Below are 24066 nucleotides of genomic sequence, written 5' to 3' on the forward strand. Positions count from 1 at the left end.
GGGAGTGATTAAATCACGTCAGAGCTAGAAAGACCAGTGATTTAAAACTAACCATATTGGAAAATATGCCTATGGCAGGATCAAAAGGAAAAGTTAGCCATTCCTTCTCCTTCCTACCCATCACCTCCCTGATCTGTATTTTCCCTGTTGCTGGTATTTCTCAGTCTCCTTTGTGGGCTTCTCTCCCTGGACCCCACCCCTAGGTTTGTTTGGTCCCCTGTAACTTCTCCAGGTCCAGCCCATCTTAGTAAACAGCACCAATATATATTCAGTTGCTTAAGCTGGAAACTGACAACTGTTCCCTTTCCCTCATCCCCACATTCAATCTCCCAGTAAGTCCCATAGCTTCTGCTTACAAAATATACTTTTAGTCTATTCACGCTTCTGCCCATCTCTACTGTCACTCTCCTAATTTAAACCATCGTTATGTCTTACTTGAAAATAGTGCAATAGCGTCCTTTCTGAGCTCTCCTTCCGCTCTCCTTCATTCGCAGTTGCCCCAGTTCATTCACTGAAATCCTAAGTGATCTTTCAAAAACATAAATCAGACCATGTCACTCACTATCCTTGTTTCACCCTGTTAATAGCTTTCCGTTTCACTAAGAATCTAGCTCTTTCCCACAGTCTGCAAAGCCCTGTCTAAATGAACCCCTGCTTATGGCGCCAAATTCATCTCCAGCCGTCCTTTCTCTTCATCAAAAGACTCTAGCTCATCGTGGCTTCCTTTTCTAAAACTGAGCCTGAAAACATTCTGTTCCTCCTGCGTCGAGTGCCCTTCTCTTAGATCTCCTATGGGGTGGCTCATCTTATCCTTAAATCTCAGCCTAAATATTACATTTTCAGACAGGTCTTTATTTCGATTCCAAATTGGTCTTCCCCTTTATTCTGTCTTCAGCGCCTATTTTGTAACCTTTCCAACACTTTCTCTGTCTGACTTACTTCACTTAGCATAAAACTCTCAAGGTCTATCTGTGTTATCACAAATGGCAAGACACATACAGATGATTTCACTCCTATGCGGAAGATAAACAAACATATAGATAATGATAACAGATTGGTGGTTACAGAGGGAAAAAGTGCGGGGAGAGGGCGAAAGGGGTAAAGGGGCACATATGTATGATGATGGATAAAAACTAGGCTGTTGGTAGTGAACACAATACAGTTTATACTGAAACTGAAATATAATAGTGTACAACTGAAATTTACACAATGTTATAAGCCAATATGACCTCAATAAAATAATTTTTTAAAACGTACTTTCTCAATTTTAACTATAGTATTTGTTTGTTTACCTCTGTTGTCTTTCTTCTGCTACCAGAATTTTAGCTCTAAGAAGACAGAGACTGTCTATTTTACTATCCCTGGGCACCCAGTGCCATATATGAGGCACTCAAGAAATGCTTGTTGAACGAATGAACAATATAAAGTTCAAGCTGAGTAGACCCTTGTATAAAGGCTAACTGATACACCTGGAGCAGCATGGTCTTGTAGAAAGGCTGTGAAGTGGAAGTTAAATGTTACGTCAACCATTTTTCTAACTAGCATGACTGATTTATTTCTGGAAGTTTTAATTAGGAAGATAAGAGAGATAATGTGTACAAAAGTGCCTCAAGTAAAAATACTCGAAAGACTTTCTTCTAGGCAGCTCTCCTGTACCTTGACTCTATTCACAAGGAAAGTGAGTGTCACCATGGATTACCTCCCCTTCTTCACCTCCCTTCATCCCTGTCCCTGCTCTACTCATTCATTCCAGAGAGTGACAAAGAAGTAGAAACCAGGGAAAGGCTACGTGCAAAGTGTTTGTCCAATAATCCACGCATCTTTAATATACATTCCCATCTGTAGGTAGGTCATAACACAACCACTCCATGAAAGAGTCCCCTGAAATCCTGGGAACTACTGCCCCAGGAATATTCCAGAAGCACTGCCTCCTGTCTGCCCTCTGAATCCTTTTGTTGTGTCTAGCTCCCTCAGGTTGATGGGTCAATGTCTCAGGCTCAGTTCTGCGCCTGAACTCCCTTTGGATTAATTCCTTAAGCTGTTTATCTCTAGACCCCAATTTTACTCGGTGCCCCATGACATCACGGGACACTCTCCTTCTATAGCCCATCTCTGACTCTGGAACCGTGACTGGGCAAAGCCCTTAAGATCTCCCTTTGTCTGGCTGGAGGCATTCGGACAGTATTAGATCATGTACCTGCAAATATGTTGTTTGCAATTGAAGTATACTTTGTGTTATGAACGCCATGTCTTCTGCATTTATTTATTATACTCACCTCCTTGACTTCACGGCCTGCCTAAACTTCTTTATGGCTTCTCTATTTCTTCTCGTCCTTCTCTCACTGATGGTTGTGACCTTATTTTACAAAGGATACATTTTGGGAACTGATTTTTCAGATTTGTAGGTATGGCTTATTTCCATAAATACTGTATTTGTGTCAGCAGCAACTCTAGGCCACTTTTTAAATCACTTTGTGGATAATTATGGTTGTGTTTTAAACCCATCAATCACTATTGCTTGTATTTACCTGCTGTGGCTGAATTTGAACCTAGACTTGGTGTGTTGTAAATATAATAAATATTAACTATTTACCACTGAAAGGGACAAACTTTTAAAGGACAGCATGGTACAAGAAGATAAATAGATAATGGATTCAAGTTATAAAATTACATTTATGTATCTTTCTCCTTCCCTTCCTCGCTTTCTTCCTACCCTCTCTGTCTTCTTCAGTAAAAATTTAAGGTAGCTAACTCATTACATTATAATGCATAGACCATTATACTAACATGTTTTGTTAAGTTTATAAATTCTACATAGTATACCTCTATTGTAAAAATACCTGTATTGTAAGCATTTTATGTTTAGTATCTTATATTCAGACTTCTCTGAAATATATCTATGTTATAGATAATTAATTACGTTACTTTCAAAGTGGTGACATTTTGGACTTTTTCTTGGACTATTATGTTTTTATCCTATAAGCGTAATGAAAGCTTTCTGTTTATTTTGAATTTGAATATAGATACTCATCCAAAGTGATAGTAAATTTGTGTATATTTTATTTCCCCTCCACATTTATACATCAAGTTCATCTGAGGCAGGGTTTGTAGGAAGGGAAGGAGAGAGACAGGGAGAAAGGCTGTGTGCTCAAGACAGAGATGAGAGAACAAATGTGAAATTGGAATCAAAATAAGTTGAATTCCATTGCTGAATTCAAGAGGTGTTTCTCTTTGTAAAAGAGAAGAGGTTCTCTCTTTGTAAAAGGCACTAAACATGGTCAAACTTCTATAATGTGGAGAATGAGTTAGATCAGAAAGAGAATCTCTCTGAATGAACCATCACAGAATTTTTTAAACCATAGAATTACTGTGTAGTGGCCACAGTTCCCTGCTGATACTGGCGCAGTGGATTTGTTGAGTCTTTGTTGAGTCCAAGTCAGTTTGAACATTAAAATGGCTGAAGGTATGAGAAAGAGAGAGAGGAAGACAAAGAGAAAGAGACAGGGAGAAGCAAAGACAGAGAGAGGGACCCTGAGAGAATATGAATGTGCATGTAATGAAGAAAGGTCAGAACAGTGTTTATTTCAGCTTGGTAGTCAGTAGACCTGAGTTCTACTTTAATCTCTACCAAGACCTTGGAAGGCACCTAACCCCTTTGTGCCTTTGTTTTCTTATCTATCAAACAGGGATAATAGTTACATCTATTCTACCTACTGCACAGGTTTGTGGCAAGAATAGAATAAAATGTTAAATGTGGAATTGTTTTGAAGCATGAAATGCTCTCTGCAGACAAAAGGTCATATTATCCAAGCATAGCAATCTTACTTTTGCAGAATTAAGAGATAAGTGAGAAGGACATTTGCTTTTGTATTTTATAATTGGGATAATTTATTCAAATTAACAATAGAGTTTAGTATTGTGGACTCAGAAGTCAGTTTAGCAGAGTGTGGCTTAGGAGTCAAACAGATTTGTCTTTAAATCTTGACTCTACCTGTCACACACTAGTTGTGCAACATGGAACAGGTGATAGAACTGCTCTGAGCCTTGGTTCCATCACAGCAAACTTAGCATGTCGTTGTGAGACTTAAATGGGGTAAGGCTCACTTTTGCAGAAGAGAGTGACCACTTAACAAATAGTAGTAGTTGTACCACTATTACTATGGTGATGACTCATGCTGTCATTGTTGGTTAATTTTTTCATTTTGGTTAAGAAGCCTGGAAACCACAGGGCTTTTACAACTAGAAGCATGATTGTTTGATTTTTAAATTTTAGTTATTTAAAAAATTTATCAATATATATGCCATCTCCCTTCAGGCAGACTCCAAGTGTCTAATATATTAAAACCTAATGCAAACTAAGATGTCTGGAGATGAAATTGAACCAGGTTCACCAAACCGGATGGTCTGCCTCCTAAGACCTACAGGTCACTGCAACAAGGCTAAATTTGACTCTAATTTTCTGGAAGCATCACAGAGGAAGTAATGAATGACCCAAGTCATAATTTTCAGCCAAGAGAAAGTATATACATTTTGAGGGTGGGAGGTTGGTAGAGCAACATTTTTCTGCCACTGAATGCAAACAAATGTAAGGTAATTTAAAATGTAAGGCAGTTTATCCCAGAGATTAAATCTGAGAAGCATCTGAACAGCAGAATTTTTCTAAAATGACTTCTTTGATTATGGATTTTAAAATCAAGCCATTGCAATAATTGAAATGACACTGCATAACACATGGTGATGACATGAGCTACTGGGTTTCAGAGGACTAGACAAAACATCGTAGCACCCAATCTATGCCTTTTAGGCAAGATCACCCTGAGTGGTGACGAATTTAATGGATGTTCATAGTACAATCATGTTGTCCTTGTTGGAAACAAATGAATTCTAAGAGATCTCAATTGTTTATGTGTTTTGAAAGATTAAAAAATTGCTTTAAAGTGTTAAATAGCAATCGGGCATATAAATATATTCCAAATGTTCTCTTCCCAATCATTTCTCTGTTTTGTAGTTTAGATATCTAAAGTTGAAAAATAGAGTTAATTCATAATAGATCAGGGCATGTCATTCTAACATTCTGTTATGTAAGGTGTATGGTCTTATTCTCATGCAATTCTTATGGTCATTGTTCTCATGGGAAGTCCTTTACAATACTTCTGTGAAACCCCTCAATTCTACTTCTGTGATATGAAAGAGGAGCTTACAGGACAAGAGTTTGATCTGGGCTCTTTTGGAGGCTGCCCTCATTTAAGTTAGGCTCACTGGTGTGAAGTAGCTGTAAAGTGCATCTCTGGAGCACTGAGTGGCTTGGATATTTGAATGGGAGACTTTAATATTGACTTTTCGGAAATTGATGAAAACCTGCAAAGAACAATGATTTTCTTTTCCTTTAATTAGTACAAATCTGCTCCATCTGTTAACATCTAATTGGTGATTTCAAGAGCTACTTAGCACTGTTCCTAATCAATGAGAATAAAGTTGAGAGTATTAGTTAAAAAGGAAAAGCTTAAGGGATATTTGAGCAAACAAGTATTTTATGAGTTAGCCGTCTTTTCCTTTCCTCAATTATTGTTTTTCTTTAGAGTTACAATAGCTAAATTTCATTTAGATACTCATCTAGTTTAGAACTACAGGGAAAAAGTTGGAAGAGGAATGGCAACTGGAAATTACGTATGATGCATGTGATAGACAAGAGATTAATATCATTGGTCACCTAAGAGCTATGTTGCTATCATATATTTTGGCTCAGTGATTCCTACATTTTCATCCAATACTGATTATAGGTGTGAATACTGCAGAGTTTTGATTTCTTCATGACTGTTTTTGGGATTGGGAAAGCTATAGCAGAGTTGGTTGATGTGAAAATACAGTCTGAAACTTGTTGAAAACTGATTTTCAGTTTTTGGGAAATATCTAAATTGGACGGTAGCTTTGCAGGACTAAATTTTATCTTTAAAAAATGTGGGCTGATTGAGATTTCTTAGCTCTCAACCAGTTTATATCTAGAGAGTTCATTCAGGAAAGCTGTTAGACAAGAAATGGGGCCCACTGTTTGAGCAGAATCTGAACAGTTGGGGCCATGAGAGGGTCCAAGAGTTTTTCTTGCTTATAGGTGATTAATCGAATATTTCATGGTAGGTAGATAGAGTTATCTTGCTGCACGGACTCCTGGAATTAGAAACTCTTAAGGGGCCCTGCAATGACCTGATCTGAGTAAAGGAACTATGAGCTGTCAGTAGGAGTTTGGACTTCTGAGTTGCCAACTGCAAAGACTATACGGTAAGTCAAGGTGACTTTGAAACTACATTTACTACTTCTCCTGACATTTGAGGCTGAAACTGACCATTGAGAGCTGAAGAGATTTAGTGAGGTTTGTTTTATAGTCAAAAAGTTGAGGGGGCTGGCTCCGTGGCCGAGTGGTTAAGTTCCCGCGCTCTGGTGCGGCAACCCAGAGTTCGGATCCGGGGCACAGACGTGGCACCACTCGTCAGGCAACGTTGAGGCGGCGTCCCACATCCCACAACTAGAAGGACCTGCAACTGAGATATACAAACTGTGTACAGGGGGGGTTTGGGGAGATAAAGGAGAAAAAAAAAAAAAAAAAGATTGGCAACAGTTGTTAGCCCAGGTGTCAATCCTTAAAAAAAAAAAAAAAAAAAGAAGATTGGCAACAGTTGATAGCTTAGGTGCCAATCTTTAAAAAAAAACAAAAAGTTGATTATAGAAGTTTTGTACTACATTTTTTAATTGCTTTAGCTGATTTTCATTCTTACTAATAATTTAATAGCTTTGACTATTTTTTAAAGTGCCTGGAAGTCTTTGTCAAATGAAGGGATCGGATATTAATTCTCACATTTCTGGGCATGGCTGTTTTGGGCATATTTCCTTTTGCCTGGTATGTGTTCAAGGGGAGACTAATCTAAAAAAAGGTTGTGAATGGAGAGTAACCTTTAGCCTTCTGGAGATCGCTTGAAATTGGAGATGAGACTTCATTCTCTCTTGTTATGTAAAAGTTGCCTGAGAGTCAGTGATTCCAAGTCCAAGTAAATGTAAGATTTATGAGCCAGTGGTTCCCAAGAGTTTCAATTATATGAATTCCTTATTACTGTGATAATAAGTTATGCTTTTAGTATCCATTAACGATGAAATACGTGACAGAAAACCTCTATGAACTCAGTAGCATCTCAAAGTAGATTTATATTATTTCTTCTTTATTTCTGATATATTACCTGTAAATCATACCTCTTCTTATAATCCTTCACTAGATTCCTAAGGCTTTAGAATAAAATAAAACTCTTTATCACAGCCTTCAAGACTCTGTGAGACCTGACTCCTGCCTACCTTTGCAATCTCATTCTCACATCCTGTTCCTTCTTGCTCACTCCATGCTTCAGCCACACAGGTCTCCATTCTGATCCTTGAACACATCGAGCTCATTCTACACTCTGGACCTTTTATTTGTTTTTTCTTTGACCTAGGATGCTCTTTCCCATGATCTTTGCATGGTTGGATCTTGTTGTCGTGCAGTCCTCAGCTCAGAGAAGCCTTCCTGACCACCCCATCTGAAGCCTTCCCCACCCTATGAAATAAGCCTAATGTTCCATAGATGTTGCTAGCTTACTTCAGGGTAACCACAATGTGAAATGTCCTTTTATTAATGTTGAGAAAACTAATGTGGCTCTGTTTATTCATAGTGAATAATGCTGTCTCCCTTGTTGGAGAAGGAAGTATATATTTCCCTATACTCACCATAGAATTACCTAGTTTTACCTAAGATTTGGTAGAAAGACAATTTCTGTCAAATATTCTTTGTGTCTGTTTAGGAACTTTCTCTGCGATAAGTAAATGGGGAAGTGGAATTTCCAATTTATTTTCCTAAAATTGAGAGTTTGGAAAAACTATTGCTAATCCTGGCATTAAATTATCTGGGGATAGTATACCATCTAATGAAATCTTTAAGAAAAGAAAGGATCATCGTGTTGGTTTCAGCATATATAAATTAAGACACACTAAAATCTTAGGGTGTTAGAAAAATAATCTATATCCAGTGATGTGCTGGAGCTAACTTGTACCAGCTTGTATAAGAACTGCTTGTTAAATTTTCAGGAATTTTGCAAGCAAGTTGAATTTGCATTAGTAACTTGAAATTGGCTATGGTGGGAGTATTTATACCATAGAAATTGGCAAACGCTACAAATCAGGGCTTTTTTTTTCCTGGAAAGCCAGTTTACCAGCACACCATTATATATAGCCAATATTTCAGAGGCTGACAATTTGATGATGACAAATCAATGGGGCTGGCTTGGAATGACCAAGTTACTTTTATGGGTGTTTGGATTTAAAAAGCCACACATTTTGGGCATGGAAGAAAAAAGGTTTTTTTGTGAGGAAGATTATCGCTGAGCTAACATCTGTGCCAATCTTCCTCTATTTTTTGTATGTGGGATGCCACCACAGCTTGGCTTGATGAGTGGTATATAGATCTACGCCTGGGATCCAAACCTGCAAACCCTGGGCCACCGAAGCAGAGTGTGTGACCTTAAACACTATGCCACCAGGCCGGCCCCAGAAAAAAGTTTTTAAAAATAGATTATTTGTACACAGAATCAGAGAGGAAGAATCAGAAATCAAAATCTTTGTATTTACTTCTAACACCTCCTATATCAGGCTGCTGGATTCTTACAAAATGTTGTTAAAATATATACTCTGGGTTAGAGCAGATAGCCACCTTCTGGAACTTGTGATAGCAGTTCTCATACTGATAACACAGCTCAACTGATCTCACATGCAGCATCACGTCTAGTTACAGTGAGTGTCTGACCGTTTCTTCAGGGAAAGAAAAGGATTTGAAGAAGAGTTAGGTGGAGTCTCTGATTGATTCTAGTCTAGAATGTTGGAGTAAGTGGAGACTAAGGAGAATTGACCTAAGTTTTCCAGCCCTGAATGGGAAAAGACTTAAAGGAAAATTATGTGAAGAGGTAGGGCGTTAAATATTACTCACTGAGTACATCTCTGACTTACACTACACAGAGGTGTAAGATTTCCGTCTTGCTGTGAAAGCGGAGATGAATTATTTGTGACATTTCAGAGGTAAACATGTTATCGGGCAATACCTGTATGAAGTGATAAATGATAAGCCATAGGTCTTATATGTCTTAGCTTGTTTTAAAGTGACACAAGCCTCCATTTCATTTCCTCAGAGACTTGATGGAATGTCCTCCATTTAAAATGAAATTTGAGCAGCTAAAGCATCCTGAAATGCCCCTTCCAACCACACACTTTGTGATAAGAACTTGGAAAATTTGGATAATTCTAAGGGATTGTGTTAGACCTTACCGTTTTATCTTTTCTGTCTTCATAAAACAGGTTAATAGTACTGTTTATGGGAAGAGAGCAAGTGGCTTTCTTCAAATCATCTTTGGACTGAACTAATTAGTTTTTTTGGAAGAGGACTTTATTTCTAATCTTTCTAAGACTTAGATTTTTAATGGAGCACTATTAATATTTCCCAAAAGATAAGATATCATCTGTAACTAAAAGTTGGGATTCTGGAATTGATAACATCTCATCTTGGTTGTATTAGAAAATATGAATCCATTGATGGCCTCACTCTCTGGCCCAAAGAAAATAAAGGAATTTTAAGTAAAGAGAATAGTACATAATTTGATTAAAATTAATTTCCTGAAGATCAAAGAAGTCCTGGTATTTGGAAAAATAATCCCAGAACAATACATCTCAGGTGTCATGATGAAGGTGCTACTGGTATTCTTGAGGTCAGGTATGGTGAAGATTAAGAAAGGAGATCTCAAGAAAATCGTAGATGGGGAGAAAGTTTTGTGTCTTGTGTTGAAGACTCCAGAGAAGCAACTCTTTGCCTCAGAAGAAATAAAGTTTTGACAAGCTGGAATTTAATAAGCAAAATTTTAAAAAATACAGCTAAATAAGCCCTGTCATACTAAAGTAAAAGTCTTACAAACAACTTTTTTTTATAATTTATTATTTTTTTTTTAGGAAAATTAGCTCTGAGCAAACATCTGCCACCAATCCTCCTCTTTTTGCTAAGGAAGACTGACCGTGAGCTAACATCCATGCCCATGTTCCTCTACTTTTTTATTATGTGGGATGCCTGCCACAGCATGGCTTAACAAGTGGTGCCATGTCTGCACCAAACCGATTCAAACCAGATCGAAACCGGCGAACACTGGGCCGCTGAAGCAGAACATGTGAATTTAACCCCTGCGCCGCTGGGATGGCCCCTGAATTGTTTTCATTTTTATTACTCAAAACCATATCATTTCAGAACACAATGTGTGAAGGCTAGACCAATCAGACTGAGGTCTAGATAAGAAGCCATCCAGAAATGAGGAGGGCTAATGCATTCGTCAGTATTCACTACTGCAGGTCACGTCTCTAAAAGCCACTTGTTAAGCAACTGTGGACAAAGACCATCTTGTGGTCAGATGCTTTTTAATTAAGACTTTTAATATAAAACTTCAAATGTGTTGCTTCCTCTCTGCCTTTCTAAGGTCTTCACTTTTGTCTTACCATTTTCTCACTTCTCTCATGGTACTCTGATTGCGCTCCTCCTGACAGTATATTTCTTGGTTTCTCTTTACTTTCATTTTTGTATCCTTAGGAAGTCATTTGGAGCTTTTTAACCCATGGAATCAAATTATCATCATCTTTGAAGTTCTGTAAAACTTTCCTATTAACCACTCAATCCCAAATATAGAATTTATAAATATCTTTCCCACTGACTACCTATTTAATTCCATGTCTAAAGCATGTTGTGTTTAAAGTACTGCCTAGTTACCTAAATTTAAGCTGCTGAAGAAATAAATATTCTCCAAAGAAGAATGAGATATGGATAAAGGCATTTCTACCAGTTGTTTCAAATAGCTAATTAGAAATCCAATTCTTACTATTTTTTAATCCAAAATATTTCTTTTTCTTTCTTTCTTTCTTTTTTTTTTTTTTTGAGAAAGATTAGCCCTGAGCTAACATCTGCTGCCAATCCTCCTCTTTTTTCCTGAGAAAGACTGGCCCCGAGCTCACATCCTTGCCCATCTTCCTCTACTTCATATGTGGGTTGCCTACCACAGCATGGCTTGACAAACAGTGCGTAGATCTGCACCTGGGATCCAAACCAGCGAACCTCAGGCCACCGAAGTGGAACGTGTGAACTTACTTGCTGCGCCACCAGGCCGGGCCCCCAGAATGTTTCTTGAGCACCCATAACTGCAACTGGCATTGTAGTACATACCGGGCATATAGTAGGGAAAAAAATTAAAAATGATCCCTGCCGTCATAGAGCATAAAGTCTAGTGGAAGAAGCACACACAAAAATAAGTAAACAAATTGTGTTTTACTGTAATTGTGTATAGTACAATCATCCTGATATTCTTTTATAATATATAAATTTAGTAATAATAGTGTTCATTCTATAAAATTTTGTTGTGTTTTGTTCATATTTATTCTTAAACTAAGTTGCAAACTTCAATTTAAAATGTCTGTCCAGTGGTTTTCCCACGATATCTGTGGTTCAAAAACATTTCAAAACAGGGGCTGGCCCTGTGGCTGTGTGGTTAAGTTTGCGTGCTCCGCCGCAGGCGGCCCAGTGTTTCATTGGTTCGAATCCTGGGCACAGACATGGCACTGCTCATCAAACCAGGCTGAGGCAGTGTCCCACATGCCACAACTAGAAGGACCCACAGTGAAGAATATACAACTATGTACCGGGGGGCTTTGGGGAGCAAAAGGAAAAAAAGTAAAATCTTTAAAAGAAAAAAATTTCAAAACAAAATGGAATTGTTTGATTTTGCTTGTTTGTTTGTTGGTCACATATTCATTAAATGATACTTAAAAGAAAATTTCTCAGTGCCTTTTCTAGTGCCATGGAATTACTTTGTTCTCAAATCTTTCTGAAAATTATTGGATTCCTAACAAGAAAATGCATTTGGAGTGTGCCAAAACACTGTACGGCTCCGCTAAACCTCATAAACTATGAAAGCCCTTGTTAGATGTGCCAGTAAATCTTCCCTCTCTTGCCATAGGTCTAAGGATCTCATAAAGGAAGCCATCCTTGACAATGACTTTATGAAGAACCTGGAGCTGTCGCAGATCCAGGAGATTGTGGATTGTATGTACCCGGTGGAGTACGGCAAAGACAGTTGCATCATCAAAGAAGGAGATGTGGGATCACTGGTGTATGTCATGGAAGGTATGGTTTGTAACTCTGATCCTCTGACTTTCAAATATCCCCTTTTCGTCTTATCAGCCTGCACACAGATGGCAATGTATTACGTGGGGCAATTCTATTTTTCCCTTCTTTGTTGAGAAACAATTTGAAAAGAGATGGAACACTACTTAGATACAGTAGTTGACTAATTGTATGAAGTGTTTGTGTTTAGAATGTTAAGATGAGAATTCAGTATTTTTTCAGACATAAGAAGGGGATGATACTGTGAAAGAAATGCTATTTATTGCACTGAATAAGACCATACACTGTCAGATCATTGAGCAAGCTCATAAAGCTTCAATGGAAGCTCAAGTCTATTTTTGGTCAGATAATCAGTGTCTTCAACTCTAACTTTCAATATATGACTAGGTTTCCTGCTCTGATTCTTCTATAAAAAGAGAATGTTTGGGGCTGGGCCTGTGGCCGAGTGGTTAAGTTCGCACCCTCTGCTGCAGGCAGCCCAGTGTTTCATTGGTTTGAATCCTGGGCGGGGACATGGCACTGCTCATCAAACCACGCTGAGGCGGCGTCCCACATGCTACAACTAGAAGGACCCACAACTAAAATGTATACAACTATGTACCGGGGGGCTTTGGGGAGAAAAAGGAAAAAATAAAAAAAAATTCTTTAAAGAAAAAAAATGTTTTCTGTGTTTTATGTGTCTGATAGAGGCAGATCATAAAGTTTGGATGGCATATTAGCTGCCTAATTAATGAGTGATAGCTTATTTCATAAATCTTGCACAAACTAAGATAGAAGCTCCTTTGAAAAAAAATTGAAGCATGCTCTGTGTAAATATGTTTTATGCTTAGGTAAATTTTCATAAAGTGTATTTATAACTTGGGATTTATAATGGCATGTTTTCCTTTTGTGGAAAGAAAGAAGCCTGAAATAATGACTGAATCAGCTGAGAAGAAAGTGATTTCAGAAATAGCTGGAATATAAGACAGTTGGCATACAAAAATCACATTTGATTTATTAGGTGGCAATTATAGTTTTATCCAAAACATTCATGGCGGTGTCCTATAACTGTGAAGTTTATAGATCGTTAAGAGAAAGAGTGTATTTGGGCAAATCACTTAACTTCTCTGAGTTTCACCCATTTTGTAAAAAAGAAGATACCATTTCTTTCTGGCAGTGGTTCTCAACTGGTGTTGATTCTGTTCCATAGGGGACATTTGGCAATGTCTGGAGACTTTTGGTCCTTACAATTGGGATGAAGTTGCAGGTAGGGGAGGCTACTGGTATCTCGTGGGTAAAGACCAGGGATGCTGCTCAACAGGGCACTTGCCCACAGCAAAGGATTACTTGGCCCAAAATATCCTCAGTGCCAATCCTGAAAAGCCCTGTTTTGTACCTTCGTTACAGGATTGTTATGAAGTTAATATGAAGCAATTTGTATGAATGTTTAAAGTGTAAAATGTTATCAAATAATCAGTATTATTGTTTCTATTAAATACTTGACAGTACATAAGAAGTGTTTTTTATGCCTTTGTCATTCACCTGTTAATTTTTCTTCGTAGTCTTTTTGACAGGTTAGGTGTTCAATTTTTAAGTAGTAGTTTCTATCATTCTTTTCTTTTACAGTTTTCAGCTTTTGTGTCAGTGTTATAAAGTTTTTCCCTGGGCCAAAAGGAAATAAGTGTTCAGCTAGAATTTCTTATGATAAAAACAAGACATAATAAATAAAAATGCAAATGATATATACTTGGAAGAGAATGGCAGAGAAAGCAGATGAAATTATAGGGCAAGGGTATATGTGGGTAGTGAGCAGGAGGGATGAGGAAAATGCAAGAAATATATAGAGGCTGGATGTAGACTATGAATACAGATGCGAAATGTTAAGAACTACTAACAATTTGAAACCAAATTTAAAGCATTTCTGAGATTATAATATATCAATGGTTTATATTATTTGATTTTTCAGATATTTTATTGGCAGGCATGTTTTTAAAAATATAACTTTTGTATAAAGTTTTGCACACTTTACTTCAGCTATTTTCAAATCCTAATTATTGATATTTCACACAATCTTGTGAATTTTTTCTAAAAAAAGTTCTATTTATCCATACTGTTCCTGTTTCTAAAACTAACTGCAAGTTAACTAGCCATATTAGAAGAAGCTTGGAAATCATAGTTAATATTTACTGAGTGTTTAGAACAACTCCCAATGTGTAGAGCATGCTGCTTCTAAACACTTCCCATGTATAATATTTATTTAATCCTCCAAACAGTCCTGTGAAGTAAGGGCTAATATTTATTATCCTCTTTTATAAGATGAGGAGACTGAGGCCCGATGAGGTTAAGTAATTTGCTGAGGTCTCCCAACTAGTTTATAGTAAAGACTGAACTCAAGCAACTTGGATTCAGAGCTCAAGCTCTTAACTACGGGGTTATGAATTGCTCAGGGTTCTCTAGAGAAGCAGATGTGTAGGGGAGTGTGTGTGTGTGTGTGTGTGTGTGTGTGTGTGTATGTATTGAGAGAGAGATTTATTCTAAGGGATTGCTCACGTGATTTTGGAGGCTGGTGAGTCCAAAATCTGTGGGATAAGGCCAGCAGGCTAGAGACCCAGGGAAGAGTTGATGCGACAGTTAAGTCTGAAGGCTGCCTGCTGGCAGTTCCCTCTTCCTCAGAGGAGGTCTGTTTCTTTTCCATTAAGGCCTTCACCTGATTGGATGAGGCCTACCAACATTATGAAGCTAATCTGCTTTATTCAAAGCTACTGTTACTGAAAGTCTGCTGATTTAAATGCTAATCTCCATTAAAAAATATCTTCACAGAAACATCTAGCATATTTATAAGTTTTAATTGAGGAAATGTTTCATTGTTTAATTAGTTTTTTATCAACTCATTCAATCTCCTCAAAATTTCGATGGCAATGTTCTTAATATAGATGGATTCTTTTTCATCTGTGACCATTAATATTTATAAAGGGTATACCATAGTAACAATGGATGAAGCACTGTAGAGAATCTTTCACAAACTTGCTTATTATCAAGACATGCAGAAAAACACCCAGGGTGTTTACATGGAAAATCAGTCCAATTTTTCCTGTCTCTCTTCAGTTAAATGAAGTTTTCTTCATAAAATGCTTGTTTAAGATGTGCGTTAAATGATTTTTATTTTAGCCTGGGCAGTCTCCCAAGTATTATTGCATACCTAAATGCTAAAGTTTCTCATCATTTTAACAAAAGAGGATAGTCATATGGTAGGACTTCACTAATTAGGATGACTGAGGAATAGTCATCTGGAGGTAGTGTAAATACACTATCATGTATTTTCAAGCAAAATGAGTTGCGTGACTTTGAGATACTTACAATTGCTGGCTAGTAGAAGTTTCGGTTTCAAGTTTTTATCAGAATTGTTTGGTATTAGTTTCTTAAGGCAGCAGTGTAAGTAGACTAAGTTGCTAAGACTCTGTTTACATTTTAATTATGTTTTCAAGTATATAAGTGACTCACAAAAATACTTGAATAATGTTTATTTTCTTAAACAAATAGACATTGGCCTTTTATGATGTAACATTTGTTAATATCCTTACATTCTTGCTGTCCATAAAGATAAACTTTTGCCCACTGTCATCCAAAATAGAACAAATTCTGACTTAGTGATTTAGAGTTGATCATGTGACTAAAACATATTCTTCGGGAATCTAATATTTTCATATTGAAAAATGTCTCATTCAGGTGCATTAAAGAGGTTGATTTGCTTAGCGATACTGATTTTGCACGTGTAGGGGAGGAAGACATTTCCTCTCCCCAAATGTGGGTTCGTCTGGCCGGAGAACGAATTAAATTCACATGAGACAGAATAGCAAGAGAAAATTAAACAAAGCTTTATGAGGAACCATGGCCCGGGGCCTTTCTTCCCGAAGGAAGAAAGGACACTGAAGAAGTGGGGTGCACATAGTGGTTATATACCCCCAAACAGGGTGTTTCACATGTGATTGAAATGTCCCTCCCACAATAGTCACAAGATTGCCCTGTTCGCACAGTGCATGATGGACACAGCTGGTAGTGGTCTGCTGTCTCAGTGGGCGTAGCTGGAGGCAAGTCTATTGTCTGGAGCTGGGCGGCCACAGGTGAGCGCAGCAATCAATTCCTAGCCTAAGGAAAGATGCTTAATCCTTAAAGAAATGCCAGCATTGGCAGCTGGAGGGAAGTCAGTTACAGGAGGTTACTAGACAAGCACAATAAAATGCAGATTTAAGTCTTTGCCTTTGGTATTGATCAAGAGTTTCTAGAGAGAAGGTCATCTCCTTTCTTCTTCCAGGTACAGAGAGGGAGGCACCTTTACAGATAGAGATTTACCTTACAAATGTAAATGTGTCCTAACAAAGGGCAAGTTCCATTCCTCAGAGCCTCCTTCCCTGTCCCAGTTTATCAAAAGCAATCAGCCTCAAATAATCCTGATGCCAAAGAGACATATCTTGGGGTGGCCAATTCCAGGTCCCCACACACGTCTTTTGTGATTTTCCATTGCGGAAGCAGATAGATACATTTTTTTCATTGCAGAAGCAGATAGATTGCATTTCATTTTCTAAAAATGGCAAGTGTCTGTTTAGTGTTCTTTGACCATTGGCTACTTTGAGTGAAACTTTTGAATGAAATCAGTTTTTTTTGAGGCACTTGTTAATGGTAATAGCTTTTATGAAGTACTTATATATGCCAGATATAGTCATGCATCGCTTAACGATGGGGCTACTTTCTGAGGAATGCGTCATTAGATGATTTTGTCTTTGTGTGAGTAGCATGGAGTATACTTACATCTAGGCTGTATGGTACTAATCTTATTGGACTGCAGTCATATATGTGGTCTGTCATTGTGCCTCATGAATGTACGGTTTAATCACTTTATAGGGATTAAGTTTTTAATTTTCATAACAATCTTAAGAGGTAGGTATTATCTTATCTACATGTTAATAGGTGAGGAAACTGATGCATGGATAAGTTAAATAACTTGTCCAAGATCATAAAACCAGTATGCTGAAGTGCGAAGCTTGGCTGTCTGGCTCCAGCGTTGCCATACCTAACGACTGGGCAATTACCTTTTGAAGTACAGATTAAGGGTACTGTTGTTACATATTTATTATGTCGGTCTCAGTTTTGGGAGCCTGTAAAAGATGCACAGCATTAAGCAAATACTCTAATAAAAGTCATTTGATTGTTTGCAACAAAAAATAGAACTTGAATGGCAATAGTTCAAAAGGAAAATAATCCAGATGTTTCCTATGAATATCTCTTAGGCTTCTTTGCATTCTTTCAACATGGAACTGCTTACTGACCTCTGTATGGATCGTCTCCCATCCATGCCTCTCCTCTTGTTAGTTGTCTTTTTCTTATTGAAGGAATGGCTGTAATTTGGCTTAATCTTGGTTCATCTCTGTATCCTTATTGTTTAACACTAACCTCTGCGGTGTACTTTGAAGTCCCTATTTTTTCTGTCTACAATCAATAGCATTGATTTTGTTTTTCTCATAGGTTTTTTTCTTTAAATTCTTTTTGAGGAGGAATAGTTCTTTCAGCTCATCACACAAATAGCTCTTTTAATAGGGCTTTTGTACACTAATGCTATGTTAAGAAACAAAATTCAGCTGAGTAAATTTGAAGATATAATTGGCTTTATTTAGCAATTCATAAATTGGGCAGAGTCCCATCTAACAAGTAGAATGGGGCTCTGAGGAGCTATATAAAATGGAAGGTGTTTAATGGCAGAAAGGAGATGGGGCAAGGAATCACAAACAAAAGAAAGGATTATTTTAGGCAAGGTCACCTTCCTTTGGAGGAAAGGCAGGGGTCTATCCTGCAGATTATCTCATTAGTACTGATCAGGAAATTCCAGATTGACTGGTTAAAGGTCACATTCCTGGGAGAGGTTCAAACTGCAGTTGAGTCTTAGTTTGCTGTTGTGGGGCAAGTGAGTTCGATTTGGGCCTGTAGTTTCTTTTTTTTCTTTTCTTTAATTGCTAAGTGATCTCTGGTTATTCACAGCAACTCTCAGGCACTAGCCCCATGTTTCTGTTGTTATTGCACTGAGATTTCACTTTTGTCTCCTGAAGACTGGCCGTCTGCTTCCTTTTGCAGTGAGTTGGTTGATGCCAGATCTGCCTATTCTGCTGATGTCCAACGCTGTTTATTCTTCAGCGTAGCCTGGAGCCATGCTAGCTGCCATGGACAGTAAACTTGTACAACTTCATACAGCAAGTTCTATTCCCCTGCCCCCTGAAACATTTTTACTGTCTTTATGTAATTAAATGCTGTACTGAATGCTGACATTCAAAGAGGAATTTCATATAAGAGTAAACATTAATGATGAACCCCACCTTGTCAGGTGGCATTCAAACACTACCTCAGAGTATGTGGGAATTGAATGCATTTTCATATGAATTAGCTCTCTCAGTAAGTTTAACAGGAGAAAAAGACCATTTTAATCTCCCAAATCAGATGCTGCCTTTTGGCCTTATGAGTTTTTCATGTTAATCTGAAAGTTGTCTTTAGAATAGTTGAAATACCAATGCACTTAAAGTTATTTTTGCATTTCCTTTACAGGACCAAGCTTATAATGTTAATGTTAAAAAGCAAGCTTATCTACTGCTTATATAAACACAGAACAAACATCTATTTATAAAAAGTTATCATATACATAGAGAATCTGGTAGTATTAAATTTGAATACTAAAATGTATTTCAGTTATGGAGTCCATGGCAAAGACCGGGAACTGAGATATTTAGGTGGTATGTGGGCTATCATGTTTATTTTGGGGTGCCAAGCTTCAAAAAAGACTTTAATGTACTTGAACGAGTCTAGGAAGCATAACACATGTTTTTTAAAAATTGACATTGTTTCGTATATAAATGGAAGGTTTAGGAGGAAAGGATAACTGTTTTTAAATGCAGAAAACATTCTCACATGAAAAGGGAATTATTTTTCACGAATCTAGACAACCAAAGAAGAAATGCAAGTTATAGGGAAGTAGACTTTCGAATCAATATTCTGCTAATTAATATGTTCCAAAAGTGAAATGAGCAGCCTGCTGTGATGGCAAGAACCCCATCTCAGGAGACGTTCTAGCAGTGACTGCATAGCATCTGCTGGGAGAAATTTTGTGTGGGTGGAAGAGGAATTCCCTGTGGCTGTTTGTAACATATCTCCTATCCCTTCCCCAAACTCCAAGATTCTGAGTCTGTGGGTCTGTGAACAGATATCCTACAAGTTAGCTTATGAGAACCCAGCCTTCCCAAAGCCTCCTCTTGAAAACTCGCTCCTATGTGCAGTGTGCATGCTTACTTTTGGATATTTTTGTACCTTATATTATATAAATCTAATAATACTTCATGTATTCTTTTGCTACGTAATTTTTTTCTTCAATATTATGTTCCACTATATAACCCAATTGATTTATCTTTTCTGCTGTTGCTTATAGTTGGATTGTTTCCAGTTATTTTGCTCCTGATTACTAAGGAGGTTGAACTTCTTTTGATATGTTTATGTACTGTTTGTGTTTCTTCCAGGAAATGGCTGTGGTCATCTTCTGCCCATTTTTTTGTTGATTGGTTGACTTTATACATTTTGGAGCTTAATCCTTGTCAATTACATGCATTGCAAGTATCTTCTCCCGTCTATAGCTTGTATTTTTAATGCTTTGTGCTGTCTTCTGATGAACAGAAGTTATTAATTTTAATGTAGTCAAATATATCAATCTTCTTCTTGGTTTGTGCTGTTTGTGTCTTTGTAAGAAATCTTGGAAGGCAGTGTTTTTCATGTTCTTGTGTGTGTATGCGTATGTGGGTGTCCATGAAGGCATGTGCGTAGGTTAGGTATGTAAGATACTATCTATCAAGGAATATATCCCTATTTATAATCTAAAGGAGAGCTGTCCTTTTCAAAGCAGGAAGCTGGAAAGGCAATATGTTTTTGCTTCTATGTTCTTTTTTCCCAACGTATTTTAAGAATTCTTTATAGATTGCCCTCAGGGGACAGTAAATATGTTTTTGAATGTGCTTGATGACAGCGATTTTTTTTTCTGTGAGGGTAGGTTTTATATTTAGAAATAATCACAAGTCATTTAGTGACATTTGATGAATAGAGGCAGATGATTAAGCTGAGTAATGCTTTTTCTTTTTTGGCTAAAACAGGTAAGGATCTGTGTATATATACCATTATAAAATAATGGCATTTCTTGTACAGTTTAAGAAAAATTAACAAGATGTTTTGATCTACAACATCATTATTGAAAGACTTTCATATTTTGAAGGATGGTGTTCTTAATACTCATTTGGCTACTTAAGTTCTTGTATGATTTTGTAAAATATAGGCTTACCTTGTTGTGGTTCTACTAATATATAGTTCTCCATTTTCTTTCTAAATTATTAATGGTGGAATTGAATTTATTATGTTAGAAAGATGAATAGTGTGGCTTTTCTTACTTTTGAAGACTCTTGAAAGCTAAAATAATTAAAACTTGCTATGCTTGTTTTTTTGAGATGGTAATTGAAAAGCCATCAAGTTTTTCAAAAAATTAATCTGAAATTGGTAAAGCAGATCATGGATTATATTAAAAAGTATCTTTTTTCTCCTACTATTACTTAGCTGTTACAATTTTTATTTCCATGCTGCTGATTCGTTTTGCTAAAATATCCACCTCTCCATTCTTCAGTTTTGAGAGAATACCAAATTTGAAAGTTTAAAAATACATTTTTGGTAAAAATTAAAAACAAAAACAGCATAGCTGCAAAAAGTGAAAAGAAAATGTGGACCTTCTTGGCAATAGTGTAATAACACATTGATTTCTTGCTAATGAGGTAAAATTTACTTCAGCCATCATTACATGGAATTGTTGCATAGTTTGCATGCTGAACATTAAACAACATTCTAAAATTGTTGTGAGTTCATTTTAAAAACACTTCAGTGTATTTCTTCAGGGTCTTTAACAAGATTTCCAATGATTTTTGTGGGAGGGCTGGATAGACTGATGCTTTTCATATCCATCTCTCTAATGAAAAATCCTTGAATGGTTAGTAATCATTTTGGCACACTCTCAAGGGGCAGGGTAGGTAGGAGCTACTTCCAGGCACAGTGAAGCTGTGTGGTGTGACTGCCATGGCAACAGCCCACCCCACCCCCATGCCAGAGGACATGGGAATGGATCTCTGAAGTCCTTGTTGGAATTCTCCCATGACTCCGCCCTTGAGAACCACAGCCTATAACTGCGCACACTTTATCTGAATTTAACTACTGTGATTTTGGAAACCTGCAGTCTGAGTCTCATCTTTACGTTTAGGATATTCTTTAAACTTTTTTCTGATGAAAATGAAAATATGTTTGTACAAACCTTCCTTGGTTAGTGCACAGAGATTTAGAATTATGATAGATGACTTGAAATGGTATTAAAATCAATTCTTGAAAATTAATATTTCATGCATATATAAATATCAAGAAATTCTTATTGAGTGTATTTTCGCTAATGATTTATTTAGTACCCTTTCTTTTTCTGCCTCATTTGCCCATCTTTACTAAAGCAAATTGCTTTCTGTGTACCACAAAACTACCTTATAGCTATTACAAAAATATATGAGAGGAAACCCTTTTAAAACCAACAGATTATTTACTTGGTGTTTGCTATCTTGTGTAACTTAATGAGAACAGTGAAGTTACTCTGTACGCTTTTTAATATCAAAGCAAATTAAGCTACTCTGTTTATTCATCAATAGCAAAGCCATATTAGAAAAAGCATCTAGTGAAGGTAGTCAAACTCTTAGGAAGGGTGGTTTTCCATTTCACAAATACACAATTGTGAATTTACAGAGGAAAATTAAAACTTTCCACAAAAGTTTTATAATTTACTTAGTAGCCTATTGTAATAACTTTCACTGAAAGCCATTCGCATACTAGTCAAATATTTTTTCTTCATTTTTATGGCTAGAAGAACATAATTTAATGTTATATTTTATATTTGGCTTATGTTTGCAGAGCTTGATTTTCCATTACTCTTGTATTGCATTGCATTTCATAACGTTTTAGAATACTTAATACCTTCAGCAATATTCTTAATATAGATTTGTGCTGTCCCGAGTGGTTCATTCAATGATGGTACATGCCCTCAAATTAAAGCCATTCTTTAAAGATTTTTAATAATTTGCTGCTATATTTCCAGTGCAAAGATTTTTATTGACTCACCCTGTTGGAAATAAACATACACAGATACTTATATTTTGTGCCCATGTGTATGTATATGAATTTACATGAAATTATCCATTTTCAGAGTTCAGATTATATTTCAGGAGATGATGGGTAGTGGTAATGTCATATAAAGGATGCTATCAATGGTTAAATTTAAATTTACAAGAAAAATAAGATTAATAACAATTACCTTAAGTATTGGCGATAGGCTCTCAAGTGAATTAAAAATTAGTCTGCAAAGGAAAAACACTTAGTTTATAGGTCTTTGAGCTTCGTTTTGCATGCCATTCTTTTAAAAGAAAATTATGACGACTTGTGTGGAAAGTCTTGATATTTCTTCATTTAATTCTGTGAATTTAAATTTTTATTTATTACCTCAATTTTAAAAGTCAAAGTCATATGAAATAAGAAAAATGTTTTAATAGATTTTTCTTTGTGTTGAGAATTAGGTTATGTATATACATAGCAGGCATTGCTAAACTACCATGTTTTCCTCCCCCTCCATATGGCGTGTTTCTACAAAAGTAGAAAGGGTGTTGTAGATAAATCAGAGTGTGGATTTGACTGAGTGTAGTCCATGAATATATGAAATTCTTTGTATTTTCCTCGACAATTGAGAATAGCAAAGAAAGTATTTAATAAGTTCTTTTTGCAATACAATTTCTTTACTATGATTCATTTATTAATTCATTTGATTATTTATTCATTCCTACAGTTCAGTTCCTACAAATACATCCTCAATGCTATCTATGTCTCAGTGGACACTGTGGATATAATAGTGAACAAGACATACACAGTCCCTTCTCCTCTAGAACTTACATCCTGATGATGATGATAAGGGAAAAAGACAAAGAACGTACATGGAGATAAGCAAAATACTTTCAGATAGTGATGGGTGCTATGAACAAACTAGGGTGATGTAAGACAGAATCATGAAGATGGGTCTGGCAATGATTGGGGGGGGGGGGGGGGGGCCAGGGAAGGCTTCCCTGAGAGGGTAACATCTGAATTGAGACCTGAATGACAAGAAGGAGCCAGACCCAAATGTGTGGCTAGAGGATTCCAGATGAGGCCAATGGCAAGTGGAAAATCTAAAAGATAGAGAAAGCTTTGTATGTTAGAGACAGAAGGAAAGCAATGGCATGAGTTAAGGTTGGAGAGGTTGGCAGAGGTAAGGTCCCATGAAAGACCCTGTAAGTAGCTATTCCAAGAGATTTAGAGAGCATTGGAGGAGCTTAAGTTTAGATGGAACATGATCTGGTTTATGTTTTATAAGTAGAACAGTGGATTACCCTAATAATCAAAGGTTGGAAAAAATGTAATGTATTGTAGAGTGGTGGGAGAAGTGGGGATACAAGTTGGGAGACTATAGCAGTGACCCAAGCAAAATCCTGACTTGGGCTAGGATGGTAGCATGGGAGATGAGGGAAGTGTCATCTATTTTGGTAGCTCATAGATGTGATATGGGGTTGAAAGAAAGAGCAGTTGGGAATGACTTTAAGATTTTTGATTTAAATAGTCGGGTGAATGGTGGTGCCATTTTCTGAGATGGAAAAAAGTGAGAGGAGTTCATGTTTAAGAAAGTAAATCAAGAGCTCTGTTCTGTCAAAGTTAAATGTTAACTTTGCCTATTAGACATCCCACTGGAGATA

The 24066-nt window shown here is 36.9% G+C and overlaps 1 protein-coding gene across 1 annotated transcript in view; it reads left to right on the forward strand.

Annotated features, from left to right (window-relative positions):
• The window catches only part of PRKG1 (protein kinase cGMP-dependent 1), a 1115289-nt gene that overhangs the window by 61080 nt on the left and 1030143 nt on the right, over positions 1-24066 (forward strand). The window contains exon 2 of the mRNA XM_001917682.5: positions 12051-12217. Within this exon, the coding sequence (XP_001917717.1) occupies positions 12051-12217 (167 nt within the window). The remainder of the gene's footprint in view (positions 1-12050; positions 12218-24066) is intronic.

Source organism: Equus caballus, chromosome 1, assembly GCF_041296265.1.
Source record: "Equus caballus isolate H_3958 breed thoroughbred chromosome 1, TB-T2T, whole genome shotgun sequence".
Taxonomy (NCBI): Eukaryota; Metazoa; Chordata; class Mammalia; order Perissodactyla; family Equidae; genus Equus; species Equus caballus.